The sequence below is a fragment of the Eschrichtius robustus genome, chromosome 10 (genome assembly GCF_028021215.1).
Source record: "Eschrichtius robustus isolate mEscRob2 chromosome 10, mEscRob2.pri, whole genome shotgun sequence".
Classification (NCBI taxonomy): Eukaryota; Metazoa; Chordata; class Mammalia; order Artiodactyla; family Eschrichtiidae; genus Eschrichtius; species Eschrichtius robustus.
In genome coordinates, this window is record NC_090833.1 from 55,760,830 (window position 1) to 55,782,754 (window position 21,925).

The 21,925-nt window shown below is 35.2% G+C and overlaps 1 protein-coding gene across 12 annotated transcripts in view; it reads left to right on the plus strand.

Annotated features, from left to right (window-relative positions):
- The window catches only part of JAK2 (Janus kinase 2), a 245,921-nt gene that overhangs the window by 221,467 nt on the left and 2,529 nt on the right, over window positions 1-21,925 (plus strand). For all 12 annotated transcript variants that reach the window (XM_068552633.1, XM_068552634.1, XM_068552631.1 and 9 more), the window contains 9 exons: window positions 525-652; window positions 1,794-1,932; window positions 2,838-2,989; window positions 3,138-3,288; window positions 4,036-4,172; window positions 6,425-6,614; window positions 7,832-7,956; window positions 8,128-8,300; window positions 21,390-21,507. In XM_068552633.1, coding sequence (XP_068408734.1) covers window positions 525-652; window positions 1,794-1,932; window positions 2,838-2,989; window positions 3,138-3,288; window positions 4,036-4,172; window positions 6,425-6,614; window positions 7,832-7,956; window positions 8,128-8,300; window positions 21,390-21,507 — 1,313 coding nt within the window. The remainder of the gene's footprint in view (window positions 1-524; window positions 653-1,793; window positions 1,933-2,837; window positions 2,990-3,137; window positions 3,289-4,035; window positions 4,173-6,424; window positions 6,615-7,831; window positions 7,957-8,127; window positions 8,301-21,389; window positions 21,508-21,925) is intronic.

A 21,925-nucleotide genomic window follows, 5' to 3' on the forward strand; every position in this document is an offset into this window, starting at 1 on the left:
TGTAACGCTTAGATCTTTTTTTTGACACTTGCCCTGATGTAAATTTCCCTGCAGTCAGTTCTTTATGATTGACATGTAGATTGCTCTCCAAATTAACTATAGGCAGCAAAACTTTCATAACATTTGTTTTAGTTACCCAGCAAGGTCCAAAGGTAATTTTGTCACCAAAAGTTGTTGTATATCATATGAAAACTAATTTTAATATTAGATGAAGCAGAATCACAATTTGGGATTCAATCTACATACATCTACATATTATTATACATAATGTACAATTATATATAATATTGTGTTTATATTTAATTGTTTAGACTTTACCTCTTGCTGTTGTGAATAAACTAAAACCCCAAAATACATATTTTATATAGCTGTTAACCTTTCTTTAAATTAGTGAATTTTACGTAGTTTAATCTGTTTACCTATAATAATATCACATATAACTATAAATATAATTATAAAAGTTTTAAATTATATTTTACTGTATTGTACTTGAGCCTTATTCCTGTCATTATATTTTAATGCAGATATTCTGGTTCAGGAGTTTGTAAAATTTGGATCACTAGATATATATCTGAAAAAGAATAAAAATTCTATAAATATATTATGGAAACTTGAAGTGGCTAAACAGCTGGCATGGGCCATGCATTTTCTAGTAAGTAATTAGTATATTCTTTTGTCAACTTACTGTTTTAGATTATGAAGTAATGTGAAAGGATCTTGACCTGGGACCAAGAAATAAATCTGTAAATGGATGTTGAGTCATTTAAAAAAATCTGTGTTAGTTGATGAAAGGGATTATTTTAGGCATATATTTATGTGAAATCAATTTTGAAAGAAATAGTTTTGTCATCCCATCAATCTCTTAGAACTGCTGATGGACAGTCTGTAGTTTGTGTATCTTGGCTTCAGAGAATTTAACCAAAAATTATCAAAAAAATGTGCTAACTATGAATAGCAAAAAACCCCTGCAGAAGATACCTTGTTATGGTATTTGTGGGTAATTGGACATTATGCCCATTGAGAAAGCAGTTTTGCCAGAGAAGCAGAATACCAGAGGGCCAGCTAGTGATCAGATCCTTAAGAATGCACCTACCAAACAGAAACAGTATTTCTTGCTGTTAACTACCACCTACAAATATATACTATTTAAAATCTCAGCTTAATAAAGTGAACTGGCATTAAGTAGTTTTAAAAAGTATTCGTGGGACTTCCCTGGTGGCGCAGTGGTTGAGAACCCGCCTGCCATTGCAGGGAACACGGGTTCGATCCCTGGTCCAGGAAGATCCCACATGCCCCACGGAGCAACTAAGCCCGTGCCACACAACTACTGAGCCTGCGCTCTAGAGCCCGTGAGCCACAACTACTGAGCCCACGTGCCACAACTACTGAAGCCTGTGCGCCTAGAGCCTGTGCTCCGCAACAAGAGAAGTCACCGCAATGAGAAGCCCACTCACTGTGGTGAAGAGTATCCCCCGCTTGCCGCAACTAGAGAAAAGCCTGCACGCAGCAACGAAGACCAACGCAGCCAAAAATAAATAATAAATTAATTAATTTTTTTAAAAAGTACTCATTTCTTCATGGGAATAGAGCATTGTTTCACTTAAAATGTAAAACACGAAGCACGGTGATGCCATAAAATTTCTTTATTTTCTCAAAGTGCGCCTCCAATTAATGTTTATTAATACTGTTTTTTTATTTTTATTTTTTAAATCCATTTTGGGGTCTTGGACATATTAAGTGCTCAAATTATTTGTGGATTAATATTTGAATGTATATGCATTTAACTTTAATAGGAAGAAAAAACCCTTATTCATGGGAATGTGTGCACCAAAAATATTCTTCTTATCAGAGAAGAAGACAGGAAGACAGGAAATCCTCCTTTCATCAAACTTAGTGATCCTGGCATTAGTATTACAGTTTTGCCAAAGGACAGTAAGTTCTACAGGGATCAAATTTAACTTTATTAAGCTTTGCTTGGAAAGAGGCATAAAGATCAGGCTGTTAATTTTTCTCAAATTCTATTTTATTGACATGTTCTTGATTAATAATAGAATTTAGTTACCATTTTTAGCAATCTAAATTAAGTTATCGTTACATCCTAGTCTCTGTTTCTCCTTTCTTATAAGCATGTTTCTATGTACTGTAAGATGATTTTTTTAAAAGTGTTAATCCCTAATTATATATGGAATATCGGATTTTATCCAGTTTTATTGTGAAATTTTTAAATATCATTATTTGAGCCACAAGTAAATTTTTCTAAATTTTTCTTCCCTTTTGTCACTAAATAAAAATTTGAGAAGATATATTATCTAGTTTGAATTTTTTATTTAGTTTAATTATTCAGCTAATTATGACTTCTTAAAACTTTTGTGTTGATAACCTTCTCCTTAACACAATTAATTAAAGTAAAAATTTCAGTCAGATAGTTGAGAGGCATTTTTTTGATCCAAATAGTGTTGTAATTATATTTCATTACATTAGCTGATTTCTCTAATTGAATGTCTAAACTTAGAATCCAAATTTATCAACTTTTGTACACTGATGCATGGTTTCTTATTTCAACCAATAGTACTTAAACTTGATGCCTTTATATGAAGTGAAGACAGAGACTGTAGGGCAGAAAATGTTACAGGATCTTAGATCTGATACTCAGGGGGATTTTACCCTTTGGAATGGGATGTGAAGAAAGAGAATATATATTCATATGGTGAAGGAGAAAGGACTCTGTACTCTTAAATCTCTTAATTATGCAGCAAAAATTATTAATTATTAACATATATAAGAATTGTTTAATTGTGGGAACTCTTTAACCATTCTTTGTTCCTATCATTTGAAAGTTCTGCAGGAGAGAATACCATGGGTACCACCTGAATGCATTGAAAATCCTAAAAATCTAAATTTGGCAACAGACAAATGGAGTTTTGGTACCACTTTGTGGGAAATCTGCAGTGGAGGAGATAAGCCCCTGAGTGCTTTGGATTCTCAAAGAGTAAGTTCATGTAAACTGTGAAGTTGGAATTACCTTGTGATCCCTGATATTTCTTGCACATGATTTGATATTCTTTAGCCCATTTTATGTTAAAAAGGTTGATATGGCATTTATAATTTATTATCAACATGTGGTTCTTTAATTATAGAAACTACAGTTTTATGAAAATAGGCACCAGCTTCCTGCACCAAAGTGGACAGAATTAGCAAATCTTATTAATAATTGTATGGATTACGAACCAGATTTTAGGCCTTCTTTCAGAGCCATCATACGAGATCTTAATAGTTTGTTTACTCCAGGTACGTATTGATGGAGCAATCTTAATGAGTCTCCAGCTATCTTTCTATCTTTGTTATATTTAATAAATCCTTACTAATTTTGTAATTTTCGAAAGTTCCCTGATATCTTTTAGACCCTCTTAATTTCTTATGTTCATTTGACTTTTCCTACTTTATACATTTTCTGGTCTCATTGATTGTGAAGTATTTCCATTTTTAAAAAAGGCTTTTTCCCTTTTAATAACCTCATTTTAGTTTGCCAGTTAATGAGTAGTAAACTGTAGAAGTTTATTTGACTTACTTGACTTTTTAAAAACAATTCTGTTTTTTTTAACTAGTTCTCATATATTCTATAATTGATTAATTTTGTAAACATGAAGTAGATTTGTTTTTGTTTGTCCTCTCCTCCTTTAAAATACATAGCTAAATATACATTTGTCTGACCTATAAGTATTTCCTGTTCCAATACTATTTGCTGTTCTCATCACAAAAATCGGCATATAATCTTACTTTATAACTATTAAAACTACCTATTTTGGAAAGTATTCATTTATCCTTTGCAAAAATCTTTACTGAAAACATGTTAGATTATGGGTTATAATTCAAGGCTTCCATTAACATAATCAAAACTATTAGAGTTGCCCTGTATCAATTTGTATTTAGTATTTCTAACTCATTCTGATTATTTTGGTCAGCTTGAATATGTATTATTTTAACCTAGAGAATGGATTTGCCAGGTTATGGTAGAAATATTCTTTATTTCTCCAGATTACGAACTATTAACAGAAAATGACATGTTACCTAATATGAGAATAGGTGCCCTAGGGTTTTCTGGTGCTTTTGAAGACCGAGACCCTACACAATTTGAAGAGAGACACTTGAAATTTCTACAGCAACTTGGCAAGGTAAGATGTCAGAAGATTGTTAAATAGTTGAAATATAATCGTAAAACATTTTATTTAGGGAAAAAAAGGCTTAAGAGATTCTCTAACATTCACTTTCCACAAAATTTTAAAGACTGTTTGTATAAGCAACAAGGATCTACTCTATACCACAGGGAACTCTGCTCAATATTATGTAACAACCTAAATGGGAAAATAATTTGAAAAAGAACAGATACATGTATATGTATAACTGAATCACTTTGCTCTACACCTGAAACTAACAAACATTGTTAATCAACTATACTCCAATATAAAATAAAAAGTTAAAAAAAAAGTGCTTGTAGAAAAAAGGTTTAGTAGTCAGATGTTGAAGAAATGCTGTGTTAAATAAACAGCTGTCTTTACTGAAGAACTTCTCAGAACCTTTAACATGTACTGTGCATTGAACATTTTCAAGAGATGGATAAATTAGACAGTGTTTTCCCCAATTAATTTGACCATGAGACTCTTTCTTGGTAGAGGCCGCTTTAGTTATGAGATACGGAAAGGAACAATTAATTAAGCCTTTCCACCCATGTCCTTTTTCAGTCATCTCAGAGAGAAATAATTAATCTGCTTGTTCAGAGTCTAGATGTTGACTGGACCATGTTTACTAGCAGACAGTCTCTTCCTGCTGAAAGGTCACACAGTCATGCATAGCCTACATATTTTAAGTAAGACCAAGAAAACCTTAGTTCTTAGCAGGTCCAGTCATAGTGGTAAAGCCCTCTTTCTTCCTATAAGCTTGCTAGTATAGGATGCTGTACCATGTGGCTTTATGAACTGGATTTTGGCTTGGATATATTATGAAGGCCTCACTTAGGTATTGAATCTAAACTAAATGTTCTGATCCAGCTTTACCAGAGCTAAACATTGGGGGTTATATATGTATTGGCTTAGTTATATTAATACTTTGCTGTCATTCCTGGTTTGTAAAATAGCCTCAGGAATGTTTCAAAGCATGTAGCAATGACAAAAAAAAAGTATGTATTTGGGTGTATTAGTTATCTATTGCTGTGCAACAAATTACCCTAAAACGTAACAGCTGAAAACAAAAAAGCATTTATTATCACATAGGTTAGGCGAGTCAGGAATCTGGGAGTAACTTAGCTGGGTGGTTCTAGCTCAAGGTCTCTCACTAGACTATAATCAAGGTGTCAGCCAGGTCTTGCAGTCTCCTCTGAAGGCTTGACTAGGGGAAGACTTACTTCCAAGCTTACCTCATGGCTATTGACAAGGCCTCAGAATATCTGCTTCCAAGCTCACTTACACGGGCCTCTCCACAGGCTGCCTCACAACATGTGAGCTGAGAGCAAATACCCAAGATCGAAGCCATTGTCTTTTTATATCCTAATCTCAGAAGTGGCATCTTATCACTCCTGCCATATTCTGTTCATTAAGAATGAGTTAATAAATCCAGCCTACACTCAAGGGGAGGGGATTTTAAAAGAGCTTGAATGTCAGAATGTAGAGAACATTGGGAGATAATCACAGAAGCTGCCAACCACACAGGCTGACCTTGGCTTAAACAGCAGACATTTATTTCTCATAATTCTAGAGGCTGAAAAGTCTAAGATCAAGGTTCCGGTAGGGTTCAGTTTCTGGTGAGGGCTCTTTTCTTGGCTTGCACATGACCACCTCCTCACTGTGTCCTCATATGGCAGAGAGAACTGGTGTCTCTTCCTCTTCTTATAAAGGCACCAGCCCTATTGGATGAAGGCCTCACCCTTATGACCTTATTTAATCTTTATCACCTCTTCACAGGCCCTATCTCCAAATACACTCACATTCGGGGTTAGGGCTTTATCATATGAATTTGGGGGGATGGGCATGGACATTCAGTCTGTAACAGACCCTATTCCATATAGCTCACTGACAGTGACATGAAAGGCTATATTGTGAAGAAGAAAAGTTCTTCCTGGAAATTAGTGATAGAAATTTAGGAATTCCCTGGCATGTCCCTTGGCTTATCTTAAAAATTAATGTTTATGATTTGTTTAAATGCTTTTTTGAAGTTTTTATATTTCAGCCTGTAATTCCTTTTAAAGAAATTAAATATTTAAGTTTACTACTCACCTATTGAAATATTATCTCCTTTTCTTGTTCTGAAAGTTGTTTAATGTGAGTTTCGAGATACATCTTCTAGCTGCTGAAAATTGCCTGTATAATCAGAATTTATTCGTACTTTTTCTAGAAAACTTGAGATTTCTATCTTAATGTGATGTATTGTTTAGGGTAATTTTGGGAGTGTGGAGATGTGCCGGTATGACCCTCTACAAGACAACACTGGAGAGGTGGTGGCTGTGAAGAAGCTCCAGCACAGTACTGAAGAGCACCTCAGAGACTTTGAAAGGGAAATTGAAATCCTTAAATCCTTGCAACATGACAACATTGTAAAGTACAAGGGAGTGTGCTACAGTGCTGGTATGTTGCCCATTGATACCTTTTTGGAATTCAGAGTATGTTTTTGACATCCTGGGTAGTATTGTAGAAACATATAATGCCTCAAGATCTGGACTTAAAATATTCCAGTGCCCAGAGAAAGAAGCATTCTGTATGACTGGAGATTGTACTTGGTGTTGGTGGGCTGTAACTACAGGAAGTCCTTGACTACTTGGTTGATCATTCTCTTCACTGAGAATGGTGGTTACCATTCTTGCTTAAACTTGCCAAGGGAATGTCATTTTTAAAGAAAAATTTTCTGTGAAAATATTATTTTTTTAAATTAGATGCTTTTATTTCAGTATAGATGAAGAGAAGGGAAGTTTTCTCATCAGCTTATTTTGGTTTGCATAAAGGGTTACAGAAGATTAAAACATAACTATTTTTAAAACTGCCATTCAAATCTTTTTGATTCAAAAAGTCATTGTTCTTAACTACTACATCACCTTTAATTTTATAATCAGGTTTTGTCATCTTAAACTCAGATTTTTTTTTTTTTAATAATAACTCCAGGACTTCCCTGATGGCGCAGTGGTTGAGAATCCACCTGCCAGTGCAGGGGACATGGGTTCGATACCTGGTCCAGGATGATCCCACATGCTGCAGAGTAACTAAACCCGTTCACCACAACTACTGAGCCTGTGCTCTAGAGTCCGTGAGCCACAACTACTGAGCCCGCGTGCCACAACTACTGAAGCCCACACGCCTAAAGCCCGTGTTGCACACGCAACAAGAGAAGCCACCGCGGTGAGAAGCCCATGCACTGCAACTAAGAGTAGCCCCCGCTCGCTGCAACTAGAGAAAGCCCGCATGCAGCAATGAAGACCCAACACAGCCAAAAAAAAAAACCAAAAACGCCAGCCATGCTTTATTACTATTATTATTATTATTATTATTTTTAGGTTGCACTGGGTGTTAGTTGCAGCTCCAGGGCTCCTTAGTTGTGGCACGCAGGCTCCTTAGTTGTGGCATGCTAACTCTTAGTTGCAGCATGTATATGGGATCTAGTTCCCTGACCAGGGGTCAAACCCAGGGCCCCTGCATTGGGAGTGTGGAATCTTATCTAGTGCACCACAAGGGAAGTCCCTTAGACTCAGATTTTATATATCTTTAAGTCATTTTTAAACAGTTGTTTTCTAATAGTTCATCAGTAAAATATAGCAGAGTAAAACGTTATGTTCTCATTTGTGTGTTAATAGGCCGGCGTAATCTGAGATTAATTATGGAATATTTACCATATGGAAGTCTACGAGACTATCTCCAAAAACATAAAGAACGGATAGATCATAAAAAACTTCTTCAGTACACATCTCAGATATGCAAGGTACCTAATATCCTGGCTGTTTGTTGTAGATGAAGAGAATATGTTGAAGTAATTATTAAGAAGTCCTCTAGAGTTTTTCTTAGATAATTAAGGGAGTAGAAAGATACAAGACTATTTAAATTGTTCATGTTTATAAAGCTAGCTGAAAGAAAAATGTTATTTTATTCATAGGGTATGGAGTATCTTGGTACAAAAAGGTATATCCACAGGGATCTGGCAACAAGGAATATATTGGTGGAGAATGAAAACAGAGTTAAAATAGGAGATTTTGGCTTAACCAAAGTCTTGCCACAAGGCAAAGAATACTACAAAGTGAAAGAACCTGGTGAAAGTCCCATATTCTGGTGAGTATATTTTAGTACAGTAAAATGAAGTTTTGGAGCACAAACTTCAAACTTTAACTATTAATAGTTTGTCATTTATATATTTATAGTAATAATCAATGAAGTTATTTCCTATGTTTTCCTCTGGGAATTTTACGGTTTTAGGTCATACATTCAAGTCTTTAATCTATTTTGAGTTAATTTTTGTATGTGGTGTAAAATAGTGGTCTAATTTCATTCTTTTGCACGTGTCTGTCCAGTTTTCCCAACACCATTTATTGAAGAGACTGTCCTTTCTCCATTGTATGTTCTTTGCTCCTTTATTATAATTTAATTGCCCATATATGTATGGATTTACTTCTGGGCTCTCAGTTCTGTTTGGTTGATCTGGGTGTCTGTTTTTATGCCAGTACCAACCTGTTTCGATCACTGTGGCTTTGTAGCATATCTTGAAATCAGGGAGCATGCTACCTCCAGCTTTGTTCTTCTTTCTTAAGGTTGTTCCCTTTCTCAAGGGATCTTTTTTAGTTTCATACAAATTTTAGAATTTGTTCTAGTTCTGTGAAATATGTCATTGGAATTTTGATAAGAATTGCATTAAATCTGTAGATTGCTTTGGGTAGTATGAACATTTTTTTTTTTTTTTTTAGAAAGATGAGTTTCCACCTCATCCTGTCAAGTTTTTCGAGATCTTTTTTTTTTAATTTTATTTATTTATTTATTTATTTATTTATTTATGGCTGTGTTGGGTCTTCGTTTCTGTGTGAGGGCTTTCTCCAGTTGCGGCAAGTGGGGGCCACTCTTCATCGCGGTGCACAGGCCTCTCACCGTCGTGGCCTCTCTTGTTGCGGGGCACAGGCTCCAGATGCACAGGCTCAGCAATTGTGGCTCACCAGCCTAGTCGCTCCGCGGCATGTGGGATCTTCCCGGACCAGGGCTCGAACCCGTGTCCCCTGCATTGGCAGGCACATTCTCAACCACTGTGCCACCAGGGAAGCCCAGTATGGACATTTTAACAATATTAATTCTTCCAATCCATGAGCATGGACTGTCTTCCCATTTAATTGTGCCTTCTTCGATTTCTTTTATCAGTGTCTTAAACAGTTTTCACTGTACAGGTCATTCACCTCCTTGGTTGAATTTATTCTTAGGTATTTTATTCTTTTTGATACAGTGGTAAATGGGATCGCTTTAATTTCTCTTTCTGTTAGTTTGCTATTAGTGTATAGAAATGTCACTGGCTTGTGTATATTGATTTTTTTTTTTTTGTATCCTGTGACTTTACTGAATTTATTAGTTCTAACAGTTGTTTTTTTTTTTTTTTTTTCGTGGAGTCTTTAGGGTTTTCTCTATATAGTATAATGTCATCTGCAAATAGTGACAGTTTTACTTCCTCCTTTCCAATTTAGATGCCTTTTCTTTCTTTTTCTTGCTTAATTGCTGTGACTAGAATTTCCAATACTGTGTTGAATAAAAGTGGTGAGAGTGGGCATTCTTGTCTTGTTCCTGATCTTAAAGGAAAGGCTTTCAGGTTTTTATTGTTGAGTATGATGTTATGATGTTATGATGTTAACTGTGGGTTTGTCATATATGGCCTTTATTATGTTGAGGTAGGTTCCCTCTATACGCACTTTGTTGAGAGTTTTTATCATAAATGGATGTTTGAATTTTATCAGCTGCTTTTTCTGCATCTATTGAGACAGTCGTATGGTATTTATCCTTCATTTTGTTCATGCAGATATTGAACCATCCTTACAGCCCTGGAATAAATCCCACTTGATCATGGGATATGATCGTTTTGATGTATTGTTGAATTCAGTTTGCTAATATTTTGTTGAGGATTTTTGCATCTCTGTTCATCCAGGTATTGGCCTGTAATTTTATTTTGTGGTGTCCTTGTCTGGTTTTGGTATTAGGGTAATGTTGGCCTCATAACATGTTGAGATGTGTTCCCTCCTCTTCAGTTTTTTGGAAGAAATTTAGAAGGAAAAGTATTGAATCTTACTTGAATGTTTGGAAGAATTCATTAGTGAAGCTGTCTGTTTCCTGGACTTGCGTTTGTTGGGAGTTTTTGATTATTGACTCAGTCTCCTTACTATTCAGGAGTATTCAGGCTTTCTATTTCTGTTTCTTCACGATTCAGTCCTGGTAGATTATATGTTTCTAGGAATTTGTCTGTTCTTTCTAGGTTGTCCACTTTGTTGGCATATGATTGTTTGTAGTATTCTCTTATCATCCTTTGTATTTCTGTGGTATCAGTTGTGACTTGTCCTCTTTCGTTTCTAATTTTATTTATTTGAGCCCTCTCCTTTTTTTTCTTGGTTAGTCTAGCTAAAGGCTTCTTGATTTGTTTATCTTCTCAGAGAACCAGCTCTTGGTTTTATTGATCTGTTCTATTCTATTGTCTTTTTAGTCTCTATTTCTGCCCTCATCTTATTATTTCCTTCCTTCTACTACCTTTGGGCTTTGGTCTTTTTCTAGTTACTTTAGGTGCAAGTTCAGGTTATTTGAGACTTTCCTTGTTTCTTGAGGTAGGCCTGTATTGCTATGAACTTCCTTCCTAGAACCACTTTTGCTGCGTTCCATAGATTTTGGTGTGCTTTATTTTTGTTTTTATTTGTCTCTAGGTTTTTTTTTCTATTTTCTCCTTTGATTTCTTCATTGACCCATTAGTTGTTTAGTCGCATGTTGTTTAATCTTCATGTTTTTGTGGTTTTCCAATTTTCTTATTGTGATTTCTAGTTTCATACCATTATGGTTGGAAAAGATGCTTGATGTGATTTCAGTCTTCTTGAATTACTGGGATATGTTTTGGGCTAACACGTGATCTATCCTGGAGAATGTTCCATGTGCACCTTAGAAGAATGTGTATTCTGCTGCTTCTGGAGAGAGTATTCTGAACATATCTGTGAACTCCATCTCATCTAATGTGTCCTTTAAGGCCAAATGTTTCCTTTTTGATTGATTTTTTTGTGAATGATCTATCCATTGCTGTAAGTGGGGTGTTAAAATCCCCTACTATTATTATGCTGCTTTTAATTTCTCCCTTTAGGGCCAATAATATTTGCTTTATATATTTTGGTGCTCCTACATAGTGTGCATATATATTTATAAATGTTTCATCTTCTTGCTGGATTGACCCCTTTATCATTGTATAGTGCCTTTCTTTGTCTTTTATTACAGTCTTTGTTTTAAAGTCTGTTTTATCTGCTGTGAGTATAGCTACACCAGCTTTCTTTTCATTAATTTTTCCTCACATCCAGTCTGTGTGTCTTTACTTCTGAAATAAATCTCTACTAGGCAGCATATAGATGGGTCTTGGTTTTTGTTTTTTTTTTTTTATCTATTCAGCCACTATATGTCTTTATATTGGCTAATTTAGTCCATTTACATTTAAAGTAATTGATAGGTATGTACTTATTGCCATTTTGTTTATTGTTTTCTGGCTGTGTTTATAGTTCCTCTCTGTTCCTTTCTTCTTTCTGTCTTCCCATGTGGTTTGCTGGATTTTTTTAGTATTATGTTTAGATTCCATTCTCATTTTCTTTTCTGTGTGTACTGTAAGATTTTTCTTTGTGGTTACTGTGGTGTTCACATACAACATTGTATGTATATAGCAGTGTCTTCTAAGTTGATAACAACTTAAAATGTAAAGCAAAGTTTTACATTTTTACTCTCCCCCCTGCCACATTTTATATTTTTGATGATGCGTTTTGCATATTCTTATTTTATGCTTCCCTTAAGTAATTACTGTAATTTGAGTTAACTTTACTACTTTTGTCTTCATACTTGCTTTATAAGTGACTGAGCCACTACCTTTACTATATGTTTTCCATTGAGATTTTTACTTTCATATATTTTCTTATTATTAATTAGTGCCATTTCTTTTTAGCCTAGAAAAGTCCCTTTAACACTTCTTGTAAGGCCAGTTTAGTGGTGATGAAATCCTTTAGCTTTTGCTTATTTGTAAAACTCTTCATCTCTTCTTCAATTCTTATTGATAATCTTGACTAGTAGAATTGGTAGAGAATTCTTGGTTGGAAATTTTTTCCTCTCAGCATTTTGAATAGGGCATCCACTTCTTTCTGGCCAATAAAGTTTCTGCTGAAAAATCTGCTGATTTGGGGATTTTCCTTGTACTTAATAGGTAGTGTTTTGGGGGTTTGGGGGGCTTTTTGTTTGTTCATTTTTGCTGCTTTTAAGATTCTTTATCCTTAACTTTTACCATCTTAATTGTAATGTGTCTTGGTATGGTTCTCTCTGGGTTCATCTTATTTGGAACTTTCTGAAATTCTTAGACCCAGAATGTCTGCTTCCTTCCCCAGATTAGGGAAGTTTTCATCCATTATTTCTTCAAATTTTTCTGACCTTTTCTCTCTTTCTCTTTTCCTCTGGGACCCCTATAACGTGAATGCTGTTCTGCTTGATGTTGTTCCAGAAGTCCCTTATGGTATATTCACTTTTTTAAATTCTTTTTTCATTTTGCAACTGTATCTGGGTAATTTCTATTTGTTTCATCTTCCAGCTTGCTGATTCGTTCTTCTGCTTCATCAAGTCTTCTGTTGAAACCCTCAAGTGTATTTTTCAGTTTAGTTATAACTTCTATTTAGTACTTTCTTATATTTTCTGCCTCTTTGTTGAAGTTCCTGCTGTGTTTATCCATTCTTCTTCTGAGTTCAATGAGCATTTTTATGACCATTGCTTTGAACTCTTTGTTGAGTGAGTTGCTTAGCTCCATTTCATTAATGTCTTTTTCTGGCCATTTGTCTTTTTCTTTGGTTTGGAACATATTCCTCTGCCTTCTCATGTTGCATAACTTTCTGTATTTGTCTAAATTCATTAGGTGAAAAGCTACCTCTTCCGGTCTTGTTCTTGTGTAGGAGATAATCCATAGGGCCCAGAAGCACCATCTCCCTGGCCACCAGACCCAGGCACTCACGGGTGTTCTTCATGTGGACTGTGCACACCTACAAGCTGTGGTGGGGCCGCTGCTATGATGCAGGATGTGTGGGATTTGGGGTGCTCACCTGCTGGTTGTAGTGAGCTGTTGCATAGTGTGGACTGGGTTTGGGGCACTTGCTCATCCCAGTTATGGTGCAGCTGCTGTGTGGGGAGGGTGGGGTATCGTGTGTTTGTCCAGCCCAATTGTGGTGTGACATCTGCACTGGGTAGGCAGGGCACTCAAGGTGCTCGCTTTGGCTCAGTTGTGGTTCAGGGTGGGAGGAACACACCCACTGGTGCTAGGAGGCTAGAAGAAGGGCACCAAAAATAGTGCCCACTAGCTGTATCACCAGCAAGTTAGAATGAGGTTGCAAAGATGTCATCTACCAGTGCTTTTGTCTCCAGAGAAAGTCCCGTTAGGTTCCTGCCTCTCTAGCAGCTGCTCTAAGATCAGTAAGTAGGTTTCCCTCACTTATGGTGTAGGTGTTTTCACACTGTTGCTTTTGTGCTGTTTGTCAGGGTAGATGGGTCTGTGTGAGCCCTTTAAGAGCGGGTTCTTTGTTCCATACAGTTATGTGGTTCTCCTGGACTTAATGCCCATTGATTTTCAAAAACAGATGTTTTAGAGGCTCGTGTTCCCAGTGCTGCACTAAAGGGTTGAGGTACGTGATTTGCAGTTCAATCCCTTTACTCCCTTTTTTTTCACTCCAAAAAGTTATATATTTTTGTGATCCTTCTGATTTGCTCCTGGGATGGGGTCCTGGGTGGGACCGTCTCTCTGCCTCTCCTGCCTGTTTCAATGAGTCTCTTTTATCTTTTGTTGTGGAGGTGCTGTTCATCTAGTTATCAGATACTTTTCAGAGGAAAGTTACTTCATGTGTAGCTGTAAATTTGATGTGTCTGTGGGAGGAGGTGAGCTCAGGGTCTTCTTAGGCTGCCATCTTGAACCCCTTACAGAGGAGAATGATTTATAATGGCATTGTGAATGTGTTTTAAAGAAGACTGCTTATGTTTTAGAGATGCATACTGGGATAGTTATGGTATGAAATATGGTTGAAATACTGTCATATCCAGAACTCATTTCATATAAATACTGTTGTGTGCATGTGGGGAGTAGTAGATTAAACAAGGTGGGCAATGAATTTAGCTAAGTGACAGGTACATGGTTGTTCATTGTTCTCTAATTTGTGTATGTTTGAAGTTTTTTATAATACTAAAAACATTTTAAAGGAATATTCTGATGATAATTATGAGCATTAGCATTATCTAATTATTTTTAGGGTATAAGTGAAACTAGAAAATAAGACTTATCTAAACTTGACTGTCTTATTTTGGTCATGTCCCCAGTGATACATGAATTTCATTCTTTTTTTCCAGAATGAGAAATTAGAGGAGTTAAATGGAATTAACTAGCAATCCATAATGATTAGTTATATGGATCTCCAGTGATTTTGGCATACTTAGTGAATACAATTTAATAAATACTTATTAAGCACCTACTTATTAAGCACCTACTGTGTTCCAAACACCATACAAGGAAATTGGAATAAGAAGATAGGATGAGCATCAGAAAAAAAAGAACTGTGCCTTACAAGGAAGGCTGAACTAAATGGAAAAGTTTGATACAGCGTGGAAATTCAACTGACAGGTCCACTATCCATAATCCTTTACCTTTAAGGTCTCTTAGTTTAGGAAAAATCAAATGTGTAATCCAGTCATTGCAATGCAGTATGTAAGTGCAACAATGATGAAGATGATGCGAAAACATTAGAGTGCAGTAATTCTGCTGAGGGTTTAAATTAATCAGAGAAAACCACAACTAAAAGATGACATTTCAACTATTTATTAATAGTTCACCAGATGGACAAGAGGAAGGGCATTCCATGAGGAGGATGACAAGGACAACAGGATAAGCAGGGTTGTAAGTGAATGATGTTACCACAGAACAAACGGAATAATACTGAGTTCTGTGTGCCATGTTAGTGAGTTCAGACATTATTCATTAGACAGTGTGCAGGTGGGATATTAGAGGCTTTATCCATGGGATAATGGTGAGACTCATATTTTAGGAAGATAGCTCTACTTTTGGTGGAGAACAGCAGTTCTCAAAGTTTGGGGACCTCTGGTACACCCTTTAGGGAGTTTGTGAGGTCAAAAGTATTTTTATAATAATACTAAGATGTTATACCCCTTTTTCACTCTCATTTTACACATACAATGGAATACTACTCAGCCTTAAAAAATAATGAAATTTTGCCATTTGCAGCAACATGGATGGACTTAGAGGGTATTGTGCTGAGTGAAATAAGTCAGAGAAAGACAAATACTGTATGATACCACTTATATGTAGAATCTAAAAAATACAACAAACTAGTAAATATAACAAAAAAAGAAGCAGACTCACAGATATAGAGAACAAACTAGTGGTTACCAGTAGGGAGGGGCAATATAGGGATGGAGGAATGGGAGGTACAAACCATTGGGTATAAGATAGGCCAGCAGTCCCCAACCTTTTTGGCACCAGGGACCGATTTCGTGGAAGACAGTTCTTCCACGGTGGGGGGAGGGCAGTGGATGGTTCAGGTGGTAATGGGAGCAATGGTGGGGATGGTTCAGGCAGTAACGCTAGTGGTGGGGAATGATGGGGAGCGGCAGATGAAGCTTCACTCGCTCACCTGCTGCTCACCTCCTGCTGTGTGGCCCGGTTCCTAACAGGCTGCGGACCGGTACTGGTCTGCAGCCCAGGAGTTAGGGCCCTTTGAGATAGGCTACAAGGATGTATTGTTCAACGTGGGGAATATAGCCAGTATTTTGTAATAAATGTAAATGAAGTATAACCTTTAAAAATTGTATAAAACTTTTTTTAAAAAACCACTCACAGAAAATGTCTTCTGTTAAACCAACATTAAAGAAACTTACAAAAATGTAAAACATACTACTCTAAATACAAAATTTTTTGTTTTGGAAAATAGTTATTTTTTTATAAAAATGTTACTTACGCTAACATTACTGGGTTTATACTTTTACATTTCCTTAATTTTGAAATCTGATATGGTAAGTATTGGTAAATACAACCCACATAAACGAAAGCTTTGGGGGCACTTCAATAACTTTTAAGAGTATAGGGGACTTCAGACCAAAAGTTTTGAGAACTAGAGGTATAGAGGGTACATTGTATTAAGAAGAGGCTAACAGCAGAGAGAAGACTAGTTAGGCAACTTTTGCAGGAATCTAGGTCATTGATTTTCAAACCCTTTGTGTATATATACCCATTAAAAGAATTATCAAAAACTATATTCTTTCTGGCACATTTTTAAATTGATAGCTAATTTTTTCCTTTGTAAATTTAAATGGTTGTAAATAATATATTTTATAAAGTATTGTAAATAATGACATTGAAGTATGGTACATCAACCTTTTAGATGTATACAAGGAAATCCAGACACCAAAGCAATTTGATACCCATTGTCACCCACTTAAAAATGTATAGGAACAGACTTTCTTCTTGATAGAAACTTTGCATTATTCCTTTTTCTTCTGAAAATTATATTTCCACTTCCCATCTCAAAATTTTGCATAATGTATTATATTTTGTACTTGGAAAATCTTTTGATTACCTATCTCCATTGTAACCAAAATACATATATAAATTTAAATTAATTTTAAAATTTCCTATGACCACAAAAAAAGTATTCACTTTTTTCTTCTAGATTAAGTTATCATTGAAGTTACTGCCAGGATGCAATTTCCAAAGCAATATAAATGAATTACTAATTTGGATAATTCTTTAAAATTTTTTATTGGAGACATTTCTTTTAAAAAAATTTTTTTTTAACATCTTTATTGGAGTATAATTGCTTTACAATGCTATGTTAGTTTCTGCTTTATAACAAAGTGAATCAGCTATACGTATACATATATCCCCATATCCCCTCCCTCTTGCGTTGGAGACATTTCTTAATAAATGTAGCTTTTCTTCCCCCTCCAACTAGTCCATATATGCTTAGATAAATATTATTTACTTTTATAATGGGACCAGATTCAACATAAATTCTAATTTTATTTCTGTATTTGTAAACATGGAGAAAACTTTTTTGTATAAATAAGGAGATGGGAAAGGAAGGAGTTTTGTCGTAACAGTGTCACTCATTTCTGCAACTCCTTCTGATACGTACGTAGCAAAACAGTATATAGTGATCTACCAGTAAAATTTGTTAGCTGGCAATTTCATTAGATCCATTCTTTTTTCAGTTTCATTGAAAACGAAGAATTAAACCCATTTGATTTTCAAAAGTGGATTTACTACCCAATCATTAGAGTCATTCATTTTCTGTTTCTGGGAAGTATACCAAAAATCTTATTAAATTAGTTCAAATTATGATATTACTCTCATTTAGAGGTATCTTGTTTAAACTGATACATTCATAAAACAGAATATTGTTAGTTTCAATACAGTAGTTTTTAATAACATCTTTTATCACGTTTTAAATATGTGATTTAAATATGGCAAACCCTTGCGCTGCCTCAAAGATTGAGTCACTTAATGAAGAGTGTCCTTCGTTACAATCTATTTGGCAATGCCAGGCCTCATAAACAAATACACTTAATTTCCAACAGAAAAGGTCTTACTTCATTTTCAATTCAAGTAAGTATATTAATGTTATGAAATATTATTTTTAAAAAACAGATATAAATTGCAGAACACATGTGCCAGAGGCATGTTTACAGTGAAGCTAACAAAGCATATCCACCAGAGTGCCTTCCTTTCAAGATTCCTTCTTTTCTAATTTTAAATATTCGCTTTCACACCTCATTTTATATTCTTTGTCATAAAGAAAGCCCCTAAAACTTTGGGCCCAGTATTTCTCCCTGCATATCTGGAAAGATTAACCACAAGGTCAGTCAGGATAAGCTTAAGATGATATATATCTAGTATAATTAATTTCATAATTAAGTTATGAAAAGATAAACCACTTCTCATTACTTATTTTCTAATAAATAATACAGAATAAAATATAGTTAAGATTATAATTTATGAAGTAAGGCATATGGTAAAAGGCCTGTTATTCCTTCAGTAAATGTTTTGGGGAGATTGAACTCTGATGTTTGACTTTGGGGAATCACTAATAAGCTTGTATAAAAATCAGAACATTTTCATCATGGTCAAAATTTTCTTATGTATTTAATGAAAAAAGAAAGCTATATACTGCTAAAAACTAATCAGATGGAGAGTTGGCATATAGTTTTATTTTTATATTAGCAAGTAAAAATATTAAATGTTTTATATAATGAAATGAGGTTAACTAATTTTTATATAAATATTTCAGAATGAGTTGATAGAATAGATTTTAGCTAACTTATTGAATAACAAACACTAAATCTATAGTCTGAAAGAAATCACATAATTTTTATCCATAGGATTTAGCCATCATATCTTTAAAAAAATAGTTTCACTTAAAAGAATCATTGTCATCTATATTGCTTTTATTGTTCAGAAGTGCTCTTTGTTTAGCTAACAGCATGTCCTGCGGGTTGGTATTAAGAAGAACTGCAGGGAAAATGCTTCTGCTAACGTATTTTTTTTAATTGTTCAGGCAGGGTTTTGGACTCATGGAGAATCCTTATACTGTTCTTGCTATAGAGCCCCTTGGAAAATCTTTGTATATCCTTGGGCTTACTCTTCACCTGGTTTGAAGATCTCTGTACTAGTCATAAGGATCTAACCTAAGACTGTAATAGCGGTATTGGTTAGGAGACTGATTTGAGACATTTTTAAGACATACTTTAAAGGGACTTAGTGGCTCAGTAGACTTGGGAGTGAAAGATGAGTCAAAAATAATTCTTAAGATTTCCAGTTTGGGGAGTTAGATAGATTGTGATGCCATTCATTGCATAGAGAAAATAAAATAATCAGCAAGTGTTAGAGAGGTGGGGATGGAGTTCTTTTTGCCTGTGTGGAACTTTAATATGGAAATGTTCAATAAGTCTGAAACACAAAAGAAAGGTCAAAGATAGGGTGGTTATAAATTTGGGAGACTGTAGTATATAAGTGAATGATACTACCTAAGGGAAATTCTTTTACAGAAAGGAAGAGATCTGGTGATGGAACCTTCGGGGAAAGGTTAACACAGGAAATGAACCTCTCCACAAAAGCAGAATAGAAAGAAAACAGTTTCATTACTGAATAAGCAGTAATCCAGAAAGTAATGTGCATCATAAGCAATCTGCTAAGAGATTACAAAAACAGAAAGAAATCTTACCCTTTTATAAAATGGCCAAACAGATTCAACCCGTTACATACATGTTCTCAGGATAAACAATAACTAGTCCTCAAGTAAGAGGACTTGACAGTACCATCTGTCACACATTGTTCATCCTAAATTCACTTAGTAATAGGAGTGCCCATCTGTGTTAGCTAACTGGCTTTATCCAAAGGAAAAAAAACTTCTCATATGTTTATGATAGGAGATAGTTTTGCAACTTGAAGGATGCACCTGCCCAAGTTAGGCTCCTGCCCTACCACTGAAACTGGGAGGTAAGGGCATGATATTCCTTAATGATTACATTCCAAAGAGGTGGTTCCCAGGTTCTTGAGAAAGACATTGCTGTATGTAAACCTGGCAAAAGGCTTTTAAGCAAAAGCTTTTAAAAAGATTTTTACATAAATTTCAAAGAGACAGAGAATTCACAATTGTGAATTTTCTAAAGTAAATGCTCTAAGAAAAGAGGAGAGTCTTTTCTCTCCTTTTCCACGTGGACAGTTTTTTTTTTTTTTACTTTGTATTTATCCTTACATAAGTAATGGGAAAGAGAAAAACAGCCTTGGAGATGAAGGGGGAAATTACAAAGAGTGCTTTCATGAAAGCCAAAGCAAGAGAATATTTTTCAAGGGTTGAGGAGTAGTACTGTCTTCAAGGAGGTTATATTCCATTTGTGGGATAAAACTGGCACATATTTTAAAATAACATAAATATGTAACTTTAAAAAAAAACTAAATATAAAAAGAATATAACATTACATGGTTAATTATATAATATAGACTATAAGTACTGTAGAATTTCAGTAGCATGAGGTCATTATGACCTTAAGTAGTCAGAGGAGGATTTCTGGAAGTTGGATTTTGAAGGAGATGTTCATTTTATGTAATTCATATTTTAAATCTCAGTCTAAAACAGATCTCCATTGCAATTCTCTGTAATAGGATAAATTTAGCAGTGGAACCATGATATTCATAATCCACTGGCCAAAATTCTCAGTTGGGTAGTGTTGATACTTGAGTAGAGGATGACACCATTTTCCCCTATGACTTTCTATTTTCTGTGCTCCCTCTCATAATCACCCCCTTTCAGATTAACAGGTTATTTCTTTTATATGTTAGTAGCTTCAAGTCTTCTCCAGCTTAAAAGGCACTTTTTCTCTAGGATACTTACCTGGATTCATTTTAAGCTTAACTTGGAAAGATCAGCTTTTTTTCAGTTCTTGGAAGGTACTTTGCAGTTAACCCTGATGCTACTGAGACAAAAATTAATTTTTTTGGATTTTAGTTATCTTTGTGTTTTGGAGGTTCCCAAGACCACCCTCAGGTTTGATGATTCACTAGGAGGACTCATAGGACCCAGCATACAGTCATAAGCATGGCTATGACTCATTATAGGGAAAGGATGCAAAGCAAAATCAGCAAAGGGAAAAGGCGTCTGGGAGAACACCTGGAAGAAACCAAGCACAAGTTTCTAAGTGTCCTCTCCGAGTAAAGTCATATGGGACACACTTAATTCCCCCAGCAATAAATTGTGACAACGTGTGAAATGTCATCTACTAAGGAAGCTCATTAGAGACTCAGTGCCCCCAGTTTTTATTGGGACTGGCCATGTAGACATTCTCTGCCTGGCACATTACCAAGATTCTAGACTCATCTGTTTGCAGAAATGGTTTAGGTACAGTGAGCCACTTTTATTATCATTTAGGGAATTGTGGAAACCCTCCTGAAATCTAAGATCCCAGGTACCAGTCAAGTGTCAACATTGCAAACAGCCTTTTTGAAGATGGCAGCCTCAGGCCTGCTGTGTTAATAACCCTTTTCTCTACAGCTTGGTTTTTTTTTAATCCAATGATTTGCAGATAAAATCAAGAATTGACACATCAAGTAACTGTCTTTTAAATATACTACAGGTATGCACCAGAATCACTGACAGAGAGCAAGTTTTCTGTGGCCTCAGATGTTTGGAGCTTTGGAGTGGTTCTGTATGAACTTTTCACATATATTGAGAAGAGTAAAAGCCCACCAGCGGTCAGTGTGCTTTTTATTTACTCTCAAGTTTTTTTTTAACATGAGAAAAGCTTTTTCCAAAGAATAATAGTAAGCTTAGGGTTATTTTAGAGCTCCTATTGCTTATTTGTAAGACAGCAACCAACAAAAATAATAATCCCAAACTTACTCATTAAATTAACTTGATGTTTTAAAAAGTGGGGATTGGAGTACTATTTAGTATATTCTCTTAATATTATCTTTAGTAAATCCGATAAACTCATTCATTCCAGGAATTATTGTAAAAGTTAAACCTTTTAAAGTAATATTTTTTCTGCTCATTGTATAATTTTAATATAGGAAAGTATAAAAAAGAAAATAAAAATAATCTCTAATTCAACTACTCAGAGATAACCACTTTAATACTGTGGTATGTTTTCTTACAGGCTTCTTTTAATTT